The sequence below is a fragment of the Odocoileus virginianus genome, chromosome 24 (genome assembly GCF_023699985.2).
Source record: "Odocoileus virginianus isolate 20LAN1187 ecotype Illinois chromosome 24, Ovbor_1.2, whole genome shotgun sequence".
NCBI classification, from domain to species: Eukaryota; Metazoa; Chordata; class Mammalia; order Artiodactyla; family Cervidae; genus Odocoileus; species Odocoileus virginianus.
In genome coordinates this window covers 44,398,372-44,423,815 of record NC_069697.1, presented here as the reverse complement: position 1 = coordinate 44,423,815, position 25,444 = coordinate 44,398,372, and the positions used below count along the sequence as shown (strand labels likewise).

General features: G+C 41.5%; 1 protein-coding gene across 4 annotated transcripts in view; it reads left to right on the top strand.

Annotated features, from left to right (window-relative positions):
* Nucleotides 1-18,216, top strand: part of MSRB3 (methionine sulfoxide reductase B3) — a 172,344-nt gene extending 154,128 nt beyond the window's left edge. For all 4 annotated transcript variants that reach the window (XM_020885351.2, XM_020885365.2, XM_020885354.2 and 1 more), the window contains 2 exons: nt 8,407-8,504; nt 17,974-18,216. In XM_020885351.2, coding sequence (XP_020741010.1) covers nt 8,407-8,504; nt 17,974-18,138 — 263 coding nt within the window. In that variant the 3' untranslated portion in view covers nt 18,139-18,216. The remainder of the gene's footprint in view (nt 1-8,406; nt 8,505-17,973) is intronic.
* The last annotated feature ends 7,228 nt before the right edge of the window (nt 18,217-25,444 follow it).

Below are 25,444 nucleotides of genomic sequence, written 5' to 3'. Positions count from 1 at the left end.
CGGGATCTTGAGCAGACAAGAAATTGTAACCAATTTTCCCAAGGGGGGCGGAAATGGGAGGAAATACATTAATGGGTATGGTTGATTAAAGAAAGATACAGCCCAGAGTATGTACAAGAGTTGTTTTGAGATGCCCAGCGGAATTATCAAGAGGCAAACAGGGGACTGACAACAAGATGTTGAATTGAAAGTCTGAAGAACAGCTAGACCAGCTTCGCATCTTCCCCACTTTCATATTTAGACTGACAGATCATCAGTTAGTCACATGGAAAAAGAAAAAAACCCAGAAGACTGCTCTTTTCAGATATTAAACAGCCTGTCTGGGAGAATTGGTGCTGTTATCCAGGTATTGTGCTCCAAAACGAATCATTCTTCAGTCAGCTATTCAGAGGAACCCTAGGACTCACAAATTCTTGGGCATCAGCAAATGATCACCGTGTTCACAGAGCTCCCAGTCAGCCTTTCTATTCAGAGTTAAGACTAGTAAGGAAACACACCTGTGCTGTACCTGAAACCAGGGGCCCTTGCGTAGTATAGCTGTGGGAGATAACTGACCCCGACCTCCATTCTCATAGAGAAATGGCCCAAGATCACCATCGATACACCTAGAAAACTAAGAGCATGAGAGACAAAATCCAAGACGAAGAGAACAATTACCCTGGAGAAAGCAGAGATATTTTAGAGAATAACAGAAAAGCTAAAATAAAGCAACCCACTAACTTATATTGTCAGGGATATTTGAAATACTTCATATATAAAAATAAGATGATGCTGTTAAAAAAAAACCCACAAAATGTAAAAACAAACAAAATAACCGGAGGCCAGGAATAATGTGAAAGAGTGATCTGCCAGAAGGTACCTATGATTTGATGTCATTTATATAAATCATTAAACAGTTAGAACACTATATATTGTTCATGGATATTACATTGCAGAAAATGAGTCAGAACAGGTGTTGGGGCGGGGGGTGCTGCTCAGTCGTGTCCGACTCTTTGCAACCCCATGGACTGTACCTGCCAGGCCCTTCTGTCCATGAGATTCTCCAGGCAAGAACACTGGAGTGGGTTGCCATTTCCTTCTCCACACGTGTTGGGAATGGTACATAAATGATTATCTTTGTGGTACTAGGATGTATAGGAGTAGGGAAGAAGATTGGAGGCAGATCTGGCTGTACCTGTAACATTTCATTCTGTTAGAAAAAGAGAAAAGTTGAAGCAAATATTTTTAAAAATTATTTGTCAAATATGGATAATATCTGTTAAATCACAGATGCCTATTATATTCTGTAAACTTTTGCATATCTTTTAAATATTTGTAATTAAAAATTAAAAAATTTAAATACTGAATTACAGGAAAATTTTGTACGATTGTATAGTGAAAATCATGGTCTAAAAGAAAAACAAAAGAAAATGTGACATGCCTTTTAACATGGGATGCAATGTAAAAACAGGCAAATGTTTGACTTGAAGCATTCTGAGATTGTGACAATTGGACCATCCAGAAGGAAAGATAATCCCAGAACACTTCAGCTCTGCAGTAAGCAATACATGTATAGTCATAATAATATACAGGCTGCTTGCTCATTTTCAACTCTTAGGATTAATCTATAAAAACATAGAAGACTTCATTAACATTAGGCACTGGAAAGGCAGGAAAGAGTAGGTGGAGGGAGGATCAGAGCACTAAGGAGAGCCGAACAGTATTAGGTTACAGGGTAGTCATTCATTCATTCAATCGTTACATAGTTTTTAAATAACATTCTTAGGTTGAAGGCACTAAGTAATTGGCAATATGTGCTAAGTCGCTTCAGTTGTGTCCGACTCTTTAGGACCCTGTGGACTGTTGCCCACCAGGCTCCTCTGTCCATGGAATTCTCCAGGCAAGAATCCTAGAAGCAGGTTGCTATGCCCTTCTCCAGGGGACCTTCTCGACACAGGGATCAAACTCTGTGTCTCCTGCGCTGGCAGGCAGGTTCTTTAGCACTAGCGCCAGCTGGGAAGCCCAATTAGCAATGCAGAGGTGAACAAATTCCCTGCCTTTATCCAACCTACATTCTAGTTCAAGAAGCAGATGTTACCAAACAAGGTTTTAAAAGAATTATCAATAAAAGGAATGTAACTGTAAAAAATTGGAAGGGGGAAGGAAGGGGAAAGGAAGGGGAGATAGTGTAAATATGAATACTAAGTCATAATTCACAAGAAAGAATCATTTATAGTTCATAAACAGCACTGTTCAATGGTGAAATGTTTTCTATTTGTGGAAAATAATGGTGGCAATATTCTATATCTGTATCTGTGTTGTTCAGTGTCATCACCATTAACTACGTGTGACTGTTGAGAACTTGAACTGTGGTTAGTGTCACAAAGAAACTGAAATTTAAATTTTATTTAATTTTAATTAATTTTAATTTGACTTGTGACATGTTCCTGGGTGCTACTGTATTGGACAGCACAGATTTAAAATGAAGGGATCAGATAGCATGTGCATATTTTATAGAAATAAATAGAAAACCTGTTAAACATGATTGTCTACAAGGTGGGGAGAATTGAAAGGGAACATTTCACTGAGTCATCTTGCACTGTTTGATTTTCTGCTACATGCATGTATTTGGTTGATTAAACTTTTGGGTCTTTGAGGGGGAATAGAGAATCATCCTTTTAAAAATGTTATTCAAGTTATACCTGAAGTATCAACTGAAGTGAATAACTGGGCAAGAATCAGAGCTCTAAGCTTCAAACAATTTTTGTTATTAGGAAGTCTCCATAGAGAGCTTTATTATTTGGCTTGAGATAGCTAATAAGGTAAATATTGGTCAGTGAGGTTAATCGTTTCTGGTTTCAGAGAAACTAAAAGCTACAAATTTTGAAGTACAGTCCTAGAATTACAGAGCTGTGAGAATTGCTATCCGCAGAAAATTATATCTGCAGATCTCCAACTTGAGTCACCAAAACCATGCTCAAATATATATCATCATTATTAAACCATCACTCAGGCCCAAGTGGCCTTATTTTTGCATTTGAAGATAACAAAATACTTGTCATTACATTTCAATTCAGTGTATTCTTGGTCGTGGGTAGTTTCTGCTGTGTTCTACTGACGGGTCATGCAGCTAATTTACCGAGGTTTCTAATCTTATCTGGGGGTTGAGGGAGGGGGTAGCGGAAGAGGAAGCTGTATCGCCATCCTTGTTAAATGAAGAGAAGAGGAATGAGGACCATTTTCTCTAGACATGGTACAGATGGAATTGGCTTCAGCTTGTTTATAATCTGTTGCTCGTTTTAACAGCTTGTTTTGAAGATATTTGAGAGGAAGGAGGAAAAGGTTGGAAGAGAGCTGAGCAAGTTTTTCTCAGGGGGCAGTTGGAATGAAACACTTTAAATCTGTGAACAGTACACTACTTTTGGAGAGCTGTATCACTATAAAATTCTGGGTTCAAGTAGACTTAAAGCAGCTTTGTTAAGTTACATTACGAGTTAGCAGGAATCATTCTTCCTACTGCAATCTAAAAAAAAAATCCATTCTAGTGTAGGTGGTAGCAAGCACCAAGGACCTACTGTTAATAAACTAGATCACTTACTCTTACATTCGAGATGTAAATGAACATATCCTGGATTTGCATCACATTATACCAACATATACCATAGACACGAAGTTATGTCTGTGGATTAATTTGGCCTGATGTTTGGATAAAATTGAAGCAGAACTGCCATATTCCAATTTGTCAGTATGAAGTGTAGTATTTGTAGTTAGTTACTTGCTATTGAGAGAGGAGAATTCTTAGAAAGGAGAACTGTTAATTGAATATAAGTTGTTCTTTATATTAACAGGCTAATATCTAAAAGGTACAGTTTATGGTCTTGGAAATAAAATGATAATCAGCCCATATCCAAACTCTTTGAATAGAAAGAAAAGGATGTACTGGGGTTAGGGTGAGTCAACTCTGTTTATACAGGTTTTCACATGACTTTTCTTTTAAAAAGTATATGGAATGCATCCAAAACAAATACTGTTTTGTTAGATGAGAAGACCAAAAGGGAAATCCTAGAGAAAGGAGGATGGATGATCTTTCTTTAATGTCAAAACTGACAAAAACACATCCCCCCCTCTTTTGCTCAAGATAATTTTCTCAACAAGACCCAGATTGCTTCAGTCTTTGCCTATCACCCTTTGAAGCACTTTCCTTATTATTAGGAGTGGGGGCAGGGTTTCCTTTGAGGATTTTTACAGCAGTGAAGAGTTCCTCCTTTAAATACTTTCACATGATGAGGGAATTCCGCTTTCAAAGTGCTGTCATCACTGTGGCTTCTCTGCCATAAGACGATTTATTCTTGGGTGAAGGTCCTTCTTAGTTTGATTGTCAATAGGACTTACCTTTCTGATGGATTCTCTTTCTACAGAGCTTGCTTTTCTGAGAGATGCAGCAAATGGGCTCAGCATGCTCTTTTGTTCACCTTCCTGATGAAGTTGACCAATGATTCTCTTTTGAAATATGTTCCATCATATACATTTATAGACTTCACTGTGGCTCTCTTTGTCAGTCTCCACCAATTAAGATGTGGGTGACATGTCCAACAGTCCTTCTTGAAAGCTATATTTCTTCTGCAGTGCAAAGGGACACTGTGATTTTGTGATGTATAGTGTCTCTTCCAGTGTTTAGATAGCTCCATGGTAAATAACAAAAACTATTCAAGTGTCAACAGTGTTCCCAGAAACATTGAAGTCTTTTGAGAACCTGTACTCCATGTCACTTCAGATCACCCTGCTCAACTCTTAAATAGTCTTCTGGAAAATTCTATAAATATTTAATTCATGGAAGCAAAATGTATAGCTGTATGGTTTCATAGCTCATTTGAAAGCAGTTCTCTCCCCTCCCCAAAATCTTTAGTAGGCAGTGATTCACAATTATTAGAGAAGAATTAGAATGAAGAAACCCCAAATAGAGCAGATAGTTTTCTCAATATTATTGCCTAAATGTGAGCTTTTAAGTCTTCCTAGCTGTTTTAGATAAATGAATAAAAATCTTAACTATATCCCAAACTAGATGACATCACTTACATCATTACTCTTGGGTTTTCCCTTTAAACAGTTTGGTCTTTAGAAGGTGCAGGAATTGGCATTGTCTAGGGTACCCATTCACTATCCCCTTCCACCTAGCAGCTCTTAAGTACAACTGTGTATGTATCAACTAATCCAGACTGGCGGTAAACATGATTCTTAAAACCTACAACTTCCTTCCTGCTAGAGTGTTTAAATGATTGACCTCTCAGCCCTTCACTGAGGAAGAAAGTGGAACATAAGTAGAGCAGCTAGACTAAATTAGCTGTAGATTGAGACAGATTCTAGTTTTGGCTTTGCCACTTCCTGCCTGTTAAGGTTGGCAAATAACTATTCCTTCTGCTCCCCGACCCTCTCCCTGCACAACCCAGTAAAGTGAGTAACCTGACAATTGTTATGTGTTTTTACCACATTAAATAAATAATAAGGATATTTCACCTAGATAGAGAGACTTAATTATAGAAATTGAGCCAAATTGGATAGTCCAGTGAGAGATTAGAACTGTTATTCCTTAGTCTGGTTTTGGAAAGGAGTGTGACTATGTTCTCTCCTCCTATGGACTCTATGATGTACTATAAATATTCATTCCACTTTCTTCTATAAGCCAAGTTGAAAATCAGTTTAATAAACATCTCAGCTGTACCTCTGTGCTGTAGATCATGGGAAACTCTGAATATACTGAAGTCAATTACCTTCAAAATGCTCACCATCTAAGCAGGGAGAAAGCATGAAAACAAATCACAAATCTAGTGTGATGAGTAGAACAAGATAAGTACACACAAAATGTAGGGGTAAACATGGGAAATACATATATATTTCTCTGGATCTATTTTAAATTCTAGAAATAGGAAAATGTGTGTGGGGGGGAGGGAGGTAGCTTTATGGTAAATTAAAAAAAAAAAACCTCCTGACTCTTTACCTGTTTACTGCTGAATCAAATATGTCTCCTCATAATATTAGTTGCTATAAACTGTAATCAAACAAGTTAAGACATGGAAGGTTTTCAAAAAAAACCAGAATGTTCTCTTTCTTTTCACAGATAAATTATTTTTCAATGTCTTAAAACACTGGAATTCCCTGGTGGTTAAGACGGTTGAGTCTGCCTGCAATGCAGGAGGCCTGAGTTCGATCCCTGGGTCGGGAAGATCCCTTGGAGAAGAATATGGCTACCCGCTCCAGTATTCTTGCCTGGAAAATCCCACGGACGGAGGAGCCTGGCGGGTTACAGTCCATAGGGTTGCAAAGAGTTGGACACGACTTCACTTTCACTTTAAAACATCACCACTAAGTTTCTCTTTCGTATTGGTAGCCTGGCATGCTGCAGTCCATGGGGTCGCAAAGAGTCAGATATGACTGAGCGACTGAACTGAACTAAACTGATTGGTACTTATGTCATTAAACAAAGAAGAACACTGAAATGTGTCAAGTAGTCATTAAAAACCAAATAGTGTAGCCCAGAATATGTTGAGAGTCTCTCTGGAATTTAGAAAATGGGGAGAAAGGAGTTTTCTTAAGGATACTGATGTTTCTTAGCATAATTAGGTTTGTGGATTATTATCCTATATCTACTAAGTTAAGGTTTTCTTGGTGATTTGTAGCAATCTTGAATTAAAATCAAGGAATTGGAAAGTGTTTAAACTCCGGGCGTTGAATCTAGCACTATGAAAGCTGTACTATTGCATGAGGGGAGTGCGGGGTGGGGAGCTTAGGGAAATTTAGTATAAAAACCTGGTCTGAGCTAATTTGTTTTGTTTGAAACTGGAAATCATATTGTTGAAATTTGCATTCTGTTTTCTTTCGGTAGGTATATTAATACAAAGTACTCTGCTTTTAAAGGGCTTTCTCCTTTCTACAGGAAAAATTTAGCTTCTGAAAAAAGAATTGCACAAGCAATTCAGCAACATTGCACGTCTTTCATCGTTTTAGGATACAGACTTCAGCTCAGTAACTCCAGACATATTTTCTGGAAACATGTAAAAACAAGCCCATAAGTACTGAACATAAAACCTGGGTACACCCATAAACATGTGTACAATCTTAAGGTCTACTTACCACTGAGTTTTTTTTAAAGCTGTGTGCATATTTTAAAAATCACTAGAATAAATGAAAATTGTAACAAGATGCTGTTTGAGAGAAGGTGCTACCTGGAGATCCCTGAGGAATACTGCTCTGTAACTGTCTTATGAAGTGAGCACGCCTCTTGCCCATCAGTAGATAGCACCTGTGCTTTCCAGACAACTTCCTGTTGTTGTTCAGTCACTAAGTCATGTCTGACTCTTTTTGAACCCATGGACTGCAGGATGCCAGGCTTCCCTGTCCTTCACTATCCTCCTGGAATTTGCTGAAACTCATGTCCATTGAGTCGGTGATGCCATCCAAGCATCTCATCCTGTCACCCCCTTCTCCTACTTTCTTGGTATTTCCCAGGATTAGGGTCTTTTCGGATGAGTTAGCTCTTCGCATCAGGTAGCCAAAGGATTGGCTTCAAAGCTTCAGCTTCAGCATAAGTCCTTCCAATGATTATTCAGGGTTGATTTCCTTTAGGATTGACTGGTTCGATCTTGCTGTCCAAGGAACTCGCAAGAGTCTTTTCCTGAGAAATTAGATGAAGATGGAAACAACAGAATTAAAAAAATATATATTTTAACTATCCAAGTGTTAGTCACTCAGTTGTGTCCAACTCTTTGCGACCCCATGGATTGTAGCCCACCAGGCTCTTCTGTTCATGAAATACTCCAGGCAAGAATACTGGAGTGGTTAAGCCATTCACTTCTCAGGGCATCTTCCTGACCCAGGGATCAAATCTAGGTCTCCTGGGTTGCAGGCAGATTCTTTACTATCTGAGTCACCAGAGAAGCCCTTAACTATCCAAACTAAATACTAAAAAAAGTATGGTTCCTAAAGAAGTATGGAATAGTTAAAGTTAACAGCCAGACCAATTGGATTGTGTTTTGGGGGAAAAAAAATCACACTGTAAAACTCATAGTGCTTTCAAACTATGCCCGGTGACTCTGAAGATAAGAACAAGAGGTGGAAATGGTAAAAGAGAGCTTTGTAAATTTGGGGATGTGCTCAAAACTACTGGGTGTTCTAAGAGTGTCTCATGAAACATAAATCTCAATGCAACTATAATCTGGATGTGAGGAAAAGGTTATTCTTAAAAAATAGTTGCATTTTTTTCAAAATACTTTAACCTTCGGTCTTCGGCCTTCCTTTTTTCAGGTTGAAAAAGTTAAGCATGATTCATATACTGAAGACTTCCTGTCTATGCTTAGTATTCCTTTTAGAGTTGCATTCTAACCCATGGTTGTATCTCTCTCTGTTTCCATTCTTGTGCGTGCTCTGCCCCAGGTTGGCCTTCATTCCACGACGTGATCAATTCTGATGCGGTCACATTCACAGATGACTTTTCCTATGGGATGCACAGGGTGGAGACCAGCTGCTCTCAGGTCGGTGAACCCCACCTAAAAACCCCAAATGTTGCTCATTCTGCTTTGCAGACACTTCCAAGACTCCTGGTTGTGCTAAATATAGTAACTAAGGCCAATTGACCCATCACAAAAGGGACAGACAAACACAATGAGGTCTCTGTCAAGTCCTAATGATATCTCAGTCTTGAGGAGTTTAGCAAGTACTATTAAATGTCAGTCATTGGCTTCAACGCTAGTAAACAAAATCACTGGTAGGAAAAATTCTTCTCATTGACTCAATACAGTGGGGAGTTGAATGAAGATTTCATTACACGGCTTCACGTGATGTGATGTTTCACGTGCACACTCATTGTTCCATCATCATACCTCTAATAGTAATGATCCCAACATGGTCAACAAAGACCCTAGATATGTCTCTCCTTGGATGGATGTGAGGAGGGAGGTTGGAGAACAGAAGAAAGAAGAGGAAGTTCAGTGGCAGGCTGTGCGAGGGCAGAGAGAGAACGTGCGAGAAAATAACTCCTTCTATAGGTCTCCTAGAAATAGGCTTATCTTCACTTCCAAGGATGTCCCTTTCACTCTCCTCTGACTGAATCAGTGCTGGATCTAACGGGGAAATGAACATATGTTGAGGAGGAGGCAAAAATATAGTTAATCTGTCATCCCAATCAAGAAACTTGAACTTAAACCCAGAGACCTGGCCAGAACCTTCTTCTACATGGAGCTAGAGCAACTGCACATTCTAGTCCAGGGTAGGTCATCCTGCTCCACTTTCTTTAAATAAGTGAACGTAAAGTCTGAGGGCTGTGGTACCGAAACTCACCGATGCTAGAGTGCGTTGCTGGGGGCTGTCTCTTGTACAAATTAGAGGTGGAGGGGCGCCGTCAGGCAGCTGTGAGTGCAGAGGGATTGCCACGTGAGCCTCCCTCAGCATTCTTCCACCTGCCCTTTAACCCTGTTCATCAGCCACAGGAGTTTTAGGGAGGAGGTGGCATATTTACTACCAAGTAGGGAGGAAGATTGGTTTGAACCTAACCATCTGATGAATTTCTATTTTATTTTATTTATTTTTAAGTAAAGCTGGCAAGTGAACTGTCTTCTAAGTATGAGGACCACTCTCTCCCTTGAAAAAGTAGGCTTTATATCTTATCTAAGTCACATTTTCCATTCACCCTCATTTCTCAGATCTGAGTCTAAGCCAGAAAGTGGTACTTTTTGATCCTGGGTCTCACCCTCAGAGATATCTAATTTAATTGGTCTGGGTGATGTCTGAACATCCATGTTCTTAAAAGCTCCCCAGGTAAATGCTCACAGTAACCTTCTGAGTAGGTAATGTTATCCTGTCTCATCTTACAGTGGAGGAAACTGAGGTACAGGAAGTGCAGTTACACGTGTATAAATATTCATAGATTGAACTGAGACTTGGATCTGGGCATTCAGCTCCAGAGCTTTTTATGGTGCTCAAATGGATAGGTAAGTGGATAGATAAAAGCACCATAAGAAGTCATGTTGAAATAAGAAAAAAACAAAAAACAAATCCTATGATCCCGCACCAATCAGTTTAATTCAATTCAGTTCTGAATTCAATTGAATGTTTATTCTTCATAACTTCCACAAAAGCAAATTGCGAATATCTACCCAGGAATCTAAAATATTTGACAAAAAAGTGAGATAGGATGGTACATAGTCATTTATAACTTAGGTACATAGTATTTAGTAAACCTCCCTAAGGCTAATGGTTGTGGGGTATTTTTTTCCCCTTTATTTTTTTAAGCTGCCTTAAAGGCTGTTGTATGATTGCTCCTTTTCTTTTCACTCAGAACCTATTTTCAAACATTGAGTTCTATGAAAATCACATGAAAAGGGACAGAAAAAGTGGGGCATAAGATAGTAACTTTCCTTCAGGGCCTACTCTCTGAAGTCTTTGTGACTAATTCTTAAAATTCACAGTTGGAATACACTTCCTCATTTCTCTGTGCCAGCCACTGAGGCGACATCAGTGGGAGTCAAGATAAGACTGTTAGGAAAGTGTCCTGCAGGGACCGAAGAGGAACGAAACCACAAACTGTGCCCACATTAGGCAGCATTCATAACAGACACCACCCTAACCCGGGCACAGCTCTCAGCCCTCGATTGAAGGCCTAGTGACTGTTACTGTTCTTTGGGTACAGTTGGGTAAAGCACTAATACTCCTTTTCAGCCTCTTTTTCCACCACCTTTATTTCTCACATAAGAAAGTGCATCTTGCTGATGATGCATGATGTGTGTGTGGTCAGTCGTGTCTGACTCTTTACCACCCCATTGACAGTAGCCAGGCTCCTCTGCCCATGGGATTGTCCCAGGCAAGAATAACGGAGTGGGTTACTATTTCCTCCTCCTGGGGATCTTCCAGACCCAGGGGTCGAATCATGTTTCTTTTGCTTGCTGCATTGGCAAGTAGATTCTTAACCACTGAGCCACCTGGAAAGCCCAGAGAGTGCTTGACCCTTTCTTAAATAACAGTCTTAACTTTACAGAAAAGAGCAAGGGATATTCGTTCTGCTTCTTTCTTAAATGTAGAGAGAAATGGAGGGAAATTTGTTCCACTAATGCATGTGCAAAAGTGCATGCTTTGGGAAGTAAGTGCCACATAGAAAATAATCAGGTTCTAGCCCCAAAGAATATGTTTGCTGGAATCTTCCCCATGTGGACAGAGTGGGCCTGCCTGCCCCACTTCGGGCTAACAGCTCACTTAGCCAAAAGTGTGCATCTTGCCTTTCGGTTTCTTTGTCTCTTAATTTGTGCTTGACACAGAAATTTATTTTTCTTTGTTTTACATTTTCCTTTAGTTTTCTCTTTTCCATTTTCTCATTCATCCTTTTTATCTTGACATGGGGGGTGGGGGAACTGATTTAATGGTTTCCGTACTAGAGAAACCACCTGTATCTTGCTTCCTGGTTTCTCATCCTTAATACTGTTTATCACTATCAGTTTATCTTCTTTTACCTTTTAGTCTTTCAGTTTATGTAGTCGTCTACTTGCAACTTATCTTTTTTTTTTTTTTTAAACTTTTGGATGTTGACATGGTAACTTATCTAATTTGCTTCTCCTCTTAATAAAACTCTTGTGTTTTGAGTTTACATGGCTTGTCATTTCTCTGGACTGAATTACATCAAAGGAGTTTGTGTTATGACGAATCTGTTAGTTGTTTTCAGTATCTTAGAGACATTTTCAGTTGGACATGTTATGTGGAATGCTTCTTTCTTTACGGTAAAGATGGAGCATCTACACAAGAAGACCCTTTTACTGCCAACTTAACACCAATAAACTGAGCTTCTGTGGATAAAACCAGTAGACTCAACTTGCCTGCAAGGCAATATGGTGATTTTTTATGGTCTATGGCTCTCTAATTCTTGCTTTAGTACTTAGAATTCTTCTTCCACTTCTCCTTTTTTCCCCTCCCCCGCCCCCCCTTCTCTTCCCTGTTCCTTCTTCATTGTTATATGAATCACACTATGCAGTTAGGCCTCATATTTGGGTGCATGCCTGCATGTTAAGTCGCTTCAGTAGTGTCCGACTCTTGGCGACCCTATAGACTGTAGCCCGCCAGGCCCCTCTGTCCAACCAAGAAAACTAGAGTGGGTTGCTGTGCCCTTCTCCAGGGGATTCTTCCTGACCCAGGGGTTGAACATGGGTCTCCTGAATTACAGGTAGATTCTTTACCATCTGAGCCAGCAGCAAAGCCCCATATTTGGGTAGAAATGACAAACACATTGGGAGCCCTGCCTACCACCTCTTTATACTACATTGTAGCTTTTCCATGTGTCCAGTGACATCTTAGGTTGTAATATTTTAGCAAAATTTTTATTGAGAAAGTTAAGATCTATTCAGTGCTGTAACCACTTTCCAGAGAACTATTACAGTCAGCTCCTTCTGAAAGAATCTCTTGCTCCTTTAAGTTAACACAGAAAATAAGCAAGGTAGTAGAGCTTCTTTACTTCAGGATTCCTGCTTCTGAAGGAGACTGGTTTTCCTTTTTATTCTGACGCTCATTGCAGCTATACTTATTTTCTTTTACCATTCTGTCTACTGAGTTAAGGAGTTATACTCCACTTATCTCTTCCAAAGTGGCACTTTATCCTAAACCTGCCCACCTTGGAGTGGGCATAGGTAGGCATCTTACCCCTGGCTGTAGCAATTTCCTAACAAATCTCAGTTATAAAGAATTTTCCTCAATTTTATATAACTTACATTTTTAGTTAGTGATAAAAATATTTTGCTTCTAATCCAGTTTCACTGATGACTATCAATTAATTGCTTGACAGCTTCTCCCTAAACCTCCAACCCCAGCCTATTAAGCAATGTTGTGAGGAATTTAAATTCAGTGGAAAGAGGTAAGATTTGCATGATATAAGCTGTAGTTCAGCAAGATAAGTCCCTCCTGGAAATAGTTGGGGAATTCTTCCTTTTTTAGATCAAATTTCTACGTCTGCAGCAAATGGGAGACCAATAAATCACTGAACATTTTCTAATAATCTGGGAGGAAACCACCAGAACCCTGAGTTTACCCAAGCTGGACTCTGTTTATGACTGCAGCTATTACGGTTTGAATCTATGGTAGAGTCCTTTAGTTTGTTTTAGATCATTATTAATTTGTTCTAAGTCAGCCAGATCAACAGAAAGGTAAATATCCACCAACACAAAGTATTTCTCAAGATTTGAGCAGTTTTGGGTAGAAACCCCAAACCTTATTAATCTTTTGCAGATGACAACTCATATATTGCTGATGATTAAAGATACCCATGTGTTACAATAGGGTTTCCGACTCACAGCCCCCTCTCTCTTTTTCTTGATCTTTCAGTAAAATCATAATGCTAAACTGGTGACTTCACAATCCTTTCCTTGGCAAAAGATTAATATCACAAGCACAGAGGAAAAGAGCCCTACTTACGCACAAGTGTCTTCAATAACAGTGGGAGAAAACAGGATACTACTGGCAAAGTCAATTGCTTTTCTTCTTAAAACTCTTTTCTCCTTCCCATCCTGCCCCATGCGCCCAAGTGTAAAAGCCTGGCTTTGAAACCGCTTCATCTTGTAGATCAAACACTTAAGAGAAAATGACAACAATAAAGCCTAAAACATCCTAGGAATAGCTGGGAGAAAACCCTCTAAGACAGTTGGAAATACATCAGTGCAGAAATATGTAACTGGGTTGAATGCACTATTTGTGTTTCTTATGCACACAATTGAGAATTACAGTCAGATTTTAAGGAATTATGTTAAATTTGATGCCCAATCACTTTTTTTTTGGATGTGGCGGGGTGGGGTGTGGGCGTCCTTTCCTTTTGTTCTCTGCAGGTTCTTTAGTTGCCAGTTTTTCTGAGTGAGAGGCTTAGGTGATAAAGGATGCCTGTGGGAATTTAAAATTTTTCTTTTGAACAATGCTTATCTCATGCTTCCTCAGAATGAGAGTTAGAATATCCTGTCATCGTTTGTATTTTACCTGTAAAAGAAAGAAATACATAACCACCTTAAAACAACTTTCAAAATGCACACCGAAGATTCTACCCTGAAATAAATCATTAACAGCAGGTTTCAGAGATTTCTTCATCGGGCAACCAGTTTGTTTCAGCCACAACCAGGTGTGCTAAGCGAGCCCAACACATTGCCAGTTGGCTGGGGCAGGGGAGGCAGAGCTCGCAGGCGGCTAAAGAAGCAATGCGTCACTGACAACTTGCATTCATCATCCCCGCCTTCCGCCAGGGTAGAGGGTGGAAAGAATGGGCTCCATGTGCGTTCCCCTCAGGGAGCAGCCTTCAGGGTTTGTGCACTTTTAAAAGAAAGGGACTACTCGTCTTTTGGACTGCAAGGAGATCAAGCCTGTCCATCCTAGAGGAAATCAGTCCTGAATATTCATTGGAAGGACTGATGCTGAAGCTCCAATACTTTGGCCACCTGATGGGAAGATCCGACTCATCGGAAAAAACTCTGATGCTGGGAAAGATTAAAGGCAGAAGGAAAAGGGGATGACGGAGGACGAGATGGTTGGATGACATCAACGGACATGAGTCTGAATAAGCTCCGGGAGTTGGTCATGGACAGGGAGGCCTGGTGTACTGCAGTCCATGGGGTCACAAAGAGTCGGACACGACTGAGCAAATGAACTGAGCTGAAGTGTTATGGGAGGCTGGGTGTTCCTGGGAGGAAGCAGAAATGGTACCGTGTGGTTAGGCTTCCTGCAGACAAATGGTCTTACAACTTTACAGGCAGCCAGATGGGCATGTACGTCGTGGAGGTGGTAGTTCAGTTACCAAGTCGTGTCCAACTCTTATGACCCCGTGGACTGTAGCCCGCCAGGCCCCCTGTCTGTGGGATTTTCCCAGGCAAGGATACCGGAGTGGGTTGCCATGTCCTTCTCTAGGGGATCTTCCCTACCCTGGGATCGAACCCTGGTTTCCTGCATTGCAGGCAGAGTCTTTATAAACTCGGACACCAGGGAGGCTCGTGCATGTGGTGACGCAGATATAAATGAGCACCTTGCTGCCTCAAGCCATAAAGAATCTGCCTGGAGTACGGGAGACCTGGGTCGGGAAGATCCCCTGCAGAAGGAAATGGTGACCCACTCCAGTATTCTTGCCTGGAGAATCCCATGGACAGAGGAGCCTGCTGGGCTACAGTCCAGGGGCGCCCAATAGTCAGACACGACTGAGTGACTAGCACTGGACTGTACCGCTCCTCCCTCACTTAATGTGAGCCTGGAGTGAATCTTCCAGAACATTTTGTGCAAGCATGATGAAGCAATCACTCTTGTTTTTAGGGGACCCACATCTTTTCTGAGGATTTCCCTACCCCATCCCATCGCCAACCCATACAGTTATTTGCGAATGATTTTTGTTGCCTTTTCCCAAATATAATTTCTCCTCCTCATCTCCCTCCCATTTTCTCTTGCCTGGATTAGGGACGTCGAGAATCTGTGTTTTTCTTACTGTTTAACCAAAAAAACTAGTGTCAGATCTAGCAACTGAAACTGCAGGCTGATAACCAACTCAAGTCCAACAGATTAAATTACTCTAATTTGGATTTTTAAAAAATGATTTGGGGAATGAATGATCTGGGCACTAAATACTACAAAGTGGCATTAAGTATACTGTTGCTATGCTTTATTTTTGAAGTAAGATAAAGAGAACCATTCGCTAAATATGCTTGAGATGATTAATAAAGGCGCTATCATGTATTTTTGCCCAGATAACTGTATTCTCTCGTTAAAAAAAAAGAAAATCTATCTGAGGCTTTCATGTGAAAACTCCACCTCTCAGATGCCGAGTGATCAAAGTGCTGGAGCTGCACGTGAGATCAGTAATTGTGCACACATACTGGTCACTGAGAGCACCAGTTCCTGCTGGCCTGCACACTGACTGTTTTGGCAGGCAGAAATAGGTGCTTTCCTGTGTCCATTGGGTAAGCATATGTATTTTCACTGGTGCATCTTAGCTGCTGATGCCTGAAAATTTGGCCTCAATTGTTTATAGAAAGGAAAAGCAATCTGAGCTGTCAGCCTTGATATTACCTAAACCTGCATAAAATGTGGAAAAATAATGCAAGATTTGTTTTTTAGGCCTGTTTCATATTTTCCAGGCAATAGATCAAATCAGTTCAGGGTTCATTTTTAGTTCTTTAATAAGCTGACACAGTATGTTGGCAGTAAAATAAGAATGCACTTTTAACATGGAAGTGCCATGTAGTTGAAGTTGCTATTTGTGCTATTTATTAATAGTAGAGAGCCCTCGAGAATCGAGCTTAGCACTTTCAGTGGGGAAACTGAGATTCTAGCCCTTTCCATTGTAATAAGCACCGTCCTTCACTTCTCTCTCATCATCTCTGTTTGGTATGGAAGGACAGAAAACCCCATTCCCTTGTCAAGTCCTGCTTTATTTCCCTGCAGTTTATAAGGGTTTTATACACCAGATGAGCACAGTGAGAAGAAATAATAAATCATCTCTATGCCTCTTCTCGCATATTCTTCCCTAAATCTTGACTCCTCCATCTGCTTAAAATGTTCTCCCCTAGATATCTGCACCTTCACTTCCTCCCAGTTCTTACCCCAGAGTTACCCTGGGAGAACCACCCTTGCCCACTTCACCGAAATTGTCAGCTGCCAGTCCGACACTCTGTATCACTTTCTCTCTGTTTTGGTTTTTGTGGGTTTGTTTTTGTTTTGTTTTTGCTCCTTGGTGTTCATTTCCACTGACTATGCTCACAGTTCCTTATTACCTTCGTGTTTTCAGTCTCCACCAGTGGAATGTAAGCTCCATGAGGCCACCGCCTGTACCTCTGGAGTCTGGGACAGTACCTGGCATAAAGTGGGTGCTCCATACATATTTGTGGAATGCATAAATAGGGGTCATTTGCCCCAGGCTTTGATCTCTGTTACATGACAAACTAAAGGATGTGTTTTCGTAGCCTGTTTGAGTGTGGTGCGCTCATGTCCTGGCGGGCTGCCGTCTATGGGGTCGCAGAGTCGGACACGACTGCAGCGACTCAGCAGCAGCAGCAGCGATGTCTCCATACACTCGACCCTGTCCCTGCTGAGAAGGGTGGGCGGCAGTGAGTGTGACCTGTGCGCTGGTCTCCTGGAGCTGCACTCGGCAGCAGACTGCTGAGCCAGCCTGTCTGGGGACACTTTCTCTGGGCTGGATTTCTCCTAAACACCATCATAACCACCATCCCTCCTTCTGCCTCTGCCGGGACTCTCTGCCTCTTCTCCTTCCCCAGTTTTTTGGATAGTCAGTAGCATGGACTGAGCTCGACAGCTTGTTCCTCCTCCACATGATCCAGTTTGCGCAGGAAAGCAACCCTCCTGGTACCCACCTCTCCGAGGCCAGAAAAAAGGATTGCGTGGACTAGTGACATTTCCATTGGCCACGCTGCAGTCCTGGTGACCGTAACATAAATCTGTTGCACCCTGCCATTGCTTTCCTGGGTTCCAAGAACATCCAGTGCTTTTCTGATGTTGAGTTTTACTGCCCATGAAAACAAACACCATCTCCCTCAGGGCCAGTTACACAGGATCTTTCACAGTGGACTTCTGCATATCTGAAACCCACCCATCCAAAGCTAAAAGCAATGCCGGGGCGGGGGTGGGGGGGTGAGAGGGGATGGAGATTTTATTCTGCCATGTTTCTTACAAGAGGAGATCAAGGGTCAATTCAATTCATAAAATTACCGCAGTCATTTTTCAGCTGGCTGAGAGGCTTCACAGATCAAAAAATACAGTGGCTCCTAAATGATTTCTGATATGCACAATTCTAGTGTTTTTTATTCTCAGCATGTGGTGCAAAGCCTGCCAGAAACCATCTTTGTAGCTATTGACAGGCAGATTAGAAATCATCCACGATGGTTTCCATCATTTCTCTCCAGGCCGGTCATCCATTTAAGCCGCTGACTGTGAGCGCCCCTCAAAGCCTGCTTTGTACACGCTGTTGACCTACAGTTTGTTCTTCTGTTGCAGTGCGGCGCTCACCTCGGGCACATTTTCGACGACGGACCTCGTCCAACCGGCAAAAGATACTGCATAAACTCGGCATCCTTGTCTTTCACCCCTGCAGAGAGCAGTGGCGCCCAGGGGGTCAGCGCGGGGGGCAGCCCAGCCCCCGGTGACAAGACGGAGCTGTAGAGAAGCGGCTGGAGGCGGCGACAGAAGAAACAAGTGTACTTAATGCACAGCTTATTAAAGCGAATCCCATAGCGTTTATCTCAGATCTATTTTTTCAAAACTAGAAGGGCAGTTTTATGCTATTGATATTTTTCTTCTTGCTTAAACAGGGGCCCTGGCCATCCATGCATTTTGCTGTTAACTAGATGGGGAACCGCAGAGTTTGAGTGAACTCAGAGATAGCTTCGTGAAACTTCTTTACAAGCCACTTACGTAGCATTTGGCATTATTTTCTTTGCCCACATAGCTTCCTTTGCTTTCTTTTATTCCTCCCACCCCCGCTCCCCCCACTTGCTTAAGAGGCAGAAGGTGCTTGGTCTTCAGACAAGAAAATCAAGGTCTGCTCTGCAAAGCAGAGACCAGGGCTGGATGGTGGGGATGTTGAGACCTGCAAGACACATGGCCTGGAGGCATTTGTGCAGATCCACCTAAGATAAGGATGGAGTGATGTCTTCTGAGACTTCTCAGCTTTGTGGAAAGTTTGAGCTAAGGTCGTTTATTCTCACTAAAAGGGTGTGAAGGTCTAAAGTCTTTCCTTATGTTAAATTGTTGCCAGATCTGAGGGGGCGCCCTGAGTGTTGTGGTAGAGAAGTAAACATTACCTCATGGTTAGGCCTTTATTTTTATTTTTTCCTTGAAAACATCAGACTGTAAGATAACTGTAAGATGTTGAACCCCATTTTGTCCAAAGTTCACAAAAGAAGAATGCCTGCCATTGCCTTTTGTAAGTCTGTCTCTCCACACCTAACACCAGCTGCAGCTGGAAGGGCATTTTGGTGACTTCCCCATGTAAAATAAAATATTGGGAACAACACACTTCATTAAGGCAACAGAATAAGAGAGAGAGCAGAGAAGGCTGAAGAGGAGGCCTGGGGGTTAGATGTCCAGAGCCCTGCAGAAGAGCTGGCCACAAGTCCCCAGCAGAGCCTGGGGTGGGGTGGGGGACCTTGTACACTGGGCCAGGTGACCTCCTAGAGGATGTTGGGGCTTCAAATAGAAACAGCCAGGAGCTCACGTCCCACCCTTGACACTAATCTGCTCTGGGACAAGGGACAAGCTGTTTGTTCAGCCTCGGCATGCCTATTCTTTATGTATAAATGCGGACTTAGAATATCTGTAAAGTAATTGACACTCTCAGGGGAAAATTACTGTATTGTTGTACAATTAAGATCAGTGTTGTAGAATTAAACTGATCTGGTTCTAATTGCCGCAAAGGCCGAAGCCCAGGCATTTGAAATGGAAAGAAGCAGAGAGGGGGTTGACTTAGCTGATTGGTATGGAAACAGTTGGGCCAAGAGCCAGAAATTTTTCTTTGTAGCAAGATGGCTGGTTTTACTCTGAGAAGCTTGGCTCGGCTCAGTGGCTGTATAACATTTAGTCTGGTGGGATGGATGTCACTGAGCACAGTGAGGTTTTTATGGCCCTGAGCAATGGGGATACGCGTTGGTATTGCCGCCAGGTGTGAAGATACAGTGTATGACTGATATATATTGTGTTTGTAGCCTTGAGTGCTAAGCCCAAAGTGTAGCTTTTAAAAAAATAATGTTCTGTAAATTTTTTGAAAGCTTATGAAAGCTGACATCTTTCCTTATCAGCCCCAAGACCAAAAATAAGGAAGAGAAACACGTGACAATCTTAAAGAAATAATGAGGAACTAAAACGAAAAGTTGTAGTCAATCCAAGTGTCAGGGCGGCCATGGCCACATCCTTCTGTGTCTCTCCACACACCGCCTGGTGAGGCCCTGACCTCCGGGTGACCTTCACTGGCACGTGGGCCGCACCTTTGCCATTCCGGGTTCGTTGTCTCTTCCTCCCTCGGCTCCCGGACGTGGCACCTCAGGTCCTGGGGTCGCTCTGGAGTTCACAGGTGTCACTCCCCTGAGACACTGAATTTAAAACCCGTGAAGCCTCAGCGTCCAGACTATCCTAGAAGTCTTTTCTGACCTCACAGAAGGAGTCCCAGCATTTTCCAGCAACCCAAGGATCCCTAAAGACACAGGCCTCCCAGGATATGTCCTTCCCTCGTGTGGTCCATCCTTCGGAGGCTCACACGCCACTTCTTGAAAGGCTCCTGCCTCACGTGGTGGCCTGCCCTGGGGTCTGCCGGACACAAGCCCCAGGGCTGGGGTAGACAAGGAAGATAAACGAGGGGCTTCTCCCTCTCCACAGAGACTCTGGATTTTCATTGCTCCTCCAGTTTTATTATCAGGCTTAAGATTCCCCTCAAAAAGCTCGTCTTCTAAAGCTTGGTCTTTGTTTCAAGAAAAGCCAGTTTTCTACCACATTTTCCAGCATCAACTTTAAGAAAAATGCAACCTCCATCGTGAAAAGAAAGTGGGGTGTATGCATGTGGTTTAATTTCAGGTTGCTTTTGAGTTTAAGTGGTATCGAATTTCAGTATATTTCTGTCTTATGTTAAAGAAATATATTACTAAAATGTAAGTGAGCAATAATGTCAGCTGTCGAGCACTAGATTTATTTTTGCAGGATATGGAGTGCAATGAACTGAGTCAATATGGTGAGGTGTATGTGATCTGTGGGAGTTATACCATTTAACATAGGAAATGCAGGGGACTTTCCCTCCCTGCACTCAGGCCCTCCCTATAACATTAGGAGACGCAGGTTTCTTTGCCGATGTGTAAAAATGTTATGTCTGTACACTTAGGTAGAATGGATCTGAAGAAGGCAACAATTCATATTGTACTAGGGGACGTTTCTATGTGTTCAAACTTTTCACTTTATAGATAAATTTAAACTCAATGCAAATGACATAGCAACTTGAAAGTCTCCATGTTCATTGAATTGAACATGCCTTGCTTTAAAATATGGTGTATGATGAAAGGGATTAGCGTTTTTTCTGAAAGTCAAATACTACTTTTGCCTTAGACAGCTTTGTAATAATATTTCTCTAAGCAATTCAAAACTTTTGAAAAATGACATGAAATTTTCATTAAAGACCGTTTTCCTATGTTTATTGTATATGGAAATTATTCAATAAAATTTCTTTATAAAAATGTTTTCGTCTCTCTCTGATTCCTAAAGACTTCTCTTCTTTTTATCACAGATGCAAAGACCATCCATTGGAGCTTGCCGCAGGCTGTTCTGTTTACCTCTTTACCCAGCTGATGTGTCTCTTTGTAGAAAGGGCCTTTATCTGGTGTGACCTTCATAAGTGGGGCTCTGAGAGTAGGGTCTAGGCCACTCTCCAGACCTCAGGCCCCAAGAGAGGCCTCTTGGGATCCAAAAGGTTGGAGAGAATGGAAATATTTACACGATTATTCTGCCTTCACCTCACCTCTGCAGAATCTTCAGCAGCTTGTATGTATTTTTGTGCTTAAGACATGGACTCTGGCAAGTTGCAACATATAACTCTATAGCTGAAAATGCAGGAATGATACCATGTCGATGCCTGGGCTGCTGTTAAAGAAATTGATAGGAGACTTACCCTGTCGTCAAGGACTGGTTTCCAGGGAGATGTGTTAGGGGTATTTCCCCAGTGCTCACAGATGATTCGCCTTTAAATATCTCTTAACAGAAGAGTTTTAATATAGTAGTATTTGTTATTAAAATTTTTTAGTTTAATGTTTTGGTTCATTGTGTTGGTTTGTTCATTTGGAGAGGAGAATTGAGGTGATGAGGATTTTTGTTTTTCAGCCAATTCTTTAAGAGTCATACTCCTGGGATCCTAAACTTCACAGGCCAGCAATTTTATGTAGTATACCTGAGAACAGCGCTTCTCAGAGTGTGTCCCCAGATGACAGCATCAGCATCACCTGGGAACTTGCTACAAATTTGAGTTTTCAGGCCTTCTCCCATGCTCACTGCATTAGAAATTCTTGGGTAGGGCCTTATCAATCTATGTTTTAGCAGCTGTCCTTGTTATTCTGGAGTTTGTTCAAGTTTGAGAACCACTGCCTTGGAACTTCCCATGAAAAAATATCATTTAGCATTAATTCTAAAGGCATTTCTATCTGACCCTCCAAAATGGCTTGTTTTGTCATCACTGGTTATCTCTCTGTAGAAGTGGGTCAAACGGTTTCCCCAAAACTTCACGTCTTTCTGCTATTCCTGTTCATCGCTCGTTTGTCTTGTTCTGGAAGACTGACTGGTTCTCATCAATCAGCACCACCTTAGCTCTTGTTCACACATCTGAGTTAACCCTAGGTTGCCCAGTGGCGCTTGCCACTACCTCTTTAGAACATGGCAGGGTTCATCTCAGCAGTTCCAAGAACTAGAGGACAGATGTCACTGCATAAATTTACATAATGACCATTCCCATTTCTTTCATCATCACTTTTTTAATCCATTAGAGGAGATTTTTACAGAAGGGCCATATGCCCAAATCGTGACTCGTTTTTATCAGAAATCTGCTGCTGTTACCCAGATCTTAACAATGAAATGACTTCTCGAAGATGCTGGTATTAAAAAAAAAAATCTTGGGACAGGCTTACAAGCATCCTGTAATGACTTCTTACCAGTGTTTATTGTTTATTACATAACTGATAGAAATGTAACCATTTTAATGTGAGACCTGAAGAAATGCCATAAAAGAAAAGTCTGGAAAGAACTCTTCCTATCCAGTATCTCCCAGAGGCTAGCCTTGTCCTGGACCAACCTGGAAAGGGATTGGCCAAAGGTAATTATAGGTTCTAAACCAACCTACTCTATAATTCATCATGCAAGTAAGGGGCTTTTATGGAACCATGATAGGATAAGGAGATTGGAGATTTAGGAACCAAATCAGATCCTCAGGCCTACCTGAGACTTACCCTAATTTTTAGATTGGTTATGGAATCACACCCTTGTCAAATTCTGGATGCTAGAGAACCTCACTTTTATTTCAAGGTTTGCAATTCCCCTCCCTCCAGGGTCACCACCACCACCATTCCCAGCAAACACACATTCACCCTAATCATCCAGGCTTGTTAGGAACCAGACAGATTTTCAGGAGTGAATAGCAGGACAAGTCAGTAATTTTTAAGTACTTACCTCAGCACTGTTCCAACAAGGTAAGGGAGTAGAAAGGTGTCAAAATAACTAGAAAGCAAAGTAAGAGAATGTTGCAAAGGCAAGCCTATCAATGATAATCCTATCGGCTGGAAAAGCCTAGAGTCACTCACCTGGGCCCTAGTAAGTTTCCCACAGACATCTCCCTTTTCCAAACCTGGCCAGAACCTTGTGGTTCTTATTATGGTTACAAGACATCCTCAGCAATAACCGCCAGGAAACTTTGAAGCAAAAAGTGTATTATTTATGAGCCCTGGAGAATACCAGGCGTGCCTGGGACACACAGTGGAGTGGTAGGTAGAGAAAGAATGAGTGACACAGCTTTTATATTGGATTGAGGGTGGAACCCTGGGTCTTCATGGGCTCACTCTTTACTGATGAGCTTAAAATGTAAGAGCTAGAATTTAAAGCATGGGAAAAAAAGAAAAAAAGTGGCCCAAGTGGCCAGTTTTCTGAATCAATCAGGATCTCTAGAGCAAAGGAGCCTGGGTTTGGGCAAGGGGAGGGGGATGGTGGAAGGGGTGGGGAGCGAGAGTTCCCCTGTCCTGGCTCTTCAGTCATATGCCTGGCAAAATGTTTATTCAACCCAGCCCTCTTTGAAGTGGATGCCTTGGCAGTGGAAGATTAAATCAGACATTTACGTTGCAAAAGAAAAGCCAACTGTCAGGGCTTATATTACAATCTACCCGGTGACTCCAGGCATTCTAGTCAATGGCAAGGACATTAAAGGCCTAGGTAGCTGATATGCTGAAAGTCAGGTGTAGGGCATGTTGTAAATAGAAATTGCACAGTAAATTGGATTATAGTAGCAAATACTATAATAATTATACAGGCAGTAGTGTGAAATCCTGTAGGCACCTGTTGCCCTAAACTTGAAAAGTCCAGTCCTGAAAAATAGATCAGGGATCTCAGGAGCCCTGGAAATCTGTTCAAAGATTTGGTAAGATTGTGGAATATTTAACATCTTGGGCCATCTGGTGTAAAAAAGTTTGAGCCTGCCCTGAGTTGGTGAAAGTGAAAGTCGCTCAAACACGTCTGACTCTTTACAATCCTCTGGACTATAGTCCCTGGAATTCTCCAGGCCAGAATACTGGATTGGGTAGCCTAGCCCTTCTCCAGCGGATCTTCCCGACCCAGGAATTGAACTGGGGTCTCCTCCTGCATTGTAGGTGGATTCTTTACCAATTGAGCTATGAGGGAAGCCCTGAGTTGGTAGGTCGCTCCATATCTCATTGAACCAGTTCTCTGAGTCCTGAGAATAGGTCAGGCTCCTCTGTCCATAGAATCTTCCAGGTAAGAATACTGTAGTGGGTAGCCATTCCCTTCTCCAGGGGATCTTTTCAACCTAAGGATCGAACCCAGATCTCCTGCATTGCAGGCAAATTCTTTACCACGTGAGCCACCAGGGAAGCCCCTCTAAAAGCATATATTATCTCATAGAACAATTTTTCAATGTGGTGAAAGCCAAGTTTACTAAAAGACTCAAATATCTTTGGTTCCACTGTAGTAAGAAGTTAAAAGTAGGTAAACCTTAGACTTGGTTAGTGATTAACATTGTTTCAGTATTTTCTCTTATTTGGAAATGATCAAGACATTCAATGAATTCCCATCACTTAGTTTAACTTAGCAAAACTCTGAAGTTTCAAGTTACCAAAGAGATTCGGGAAGTTATTTTTAAGTAGAAATTCCATAAGACATGATTATTGCCAAAAAGTTGACCTACATTTTTATTTCAATTACATACATCTAAATTATTTTCTCCCAACAATGATGTTTAGACTATTGAGGAACTTTCATTAGACAGATGGCCATTATACCCAGCTACATTTCTTGCTGACGAATTTTGTAAGCATTGACATAAATTTGCTTGAATGGTAAACCCTGGTAGGACAAAATTTATTTATTCAAATTATATTTAATTCTGATAATTCTAAAGATATACCTATTTTAATTAGAGCAAATTTAAACTAGAATTATTTATCAAAGATTATTCCAGATTATGTGAATTTGAAAAACATTTTGGTTAGTTTCTGCATTACTGAGTTTTAGGAATACTCAATTCATAAGTGCCTATTTTTAAGCCAATTAAGTGGAGCTGTTTTACACATTATGGGCTTCCCAGGTGGCACAGTGGTAAAGAAACCGCCTGTCAGTGCAAGAGACACAGGAGACATGTGTGGGTTTCATCCCTTGGTGGGGTAGATCCCCGGAGGAGGAAATGGCAACCCACTCGAGTATTCCTGCCTGCAGAATCCCATGG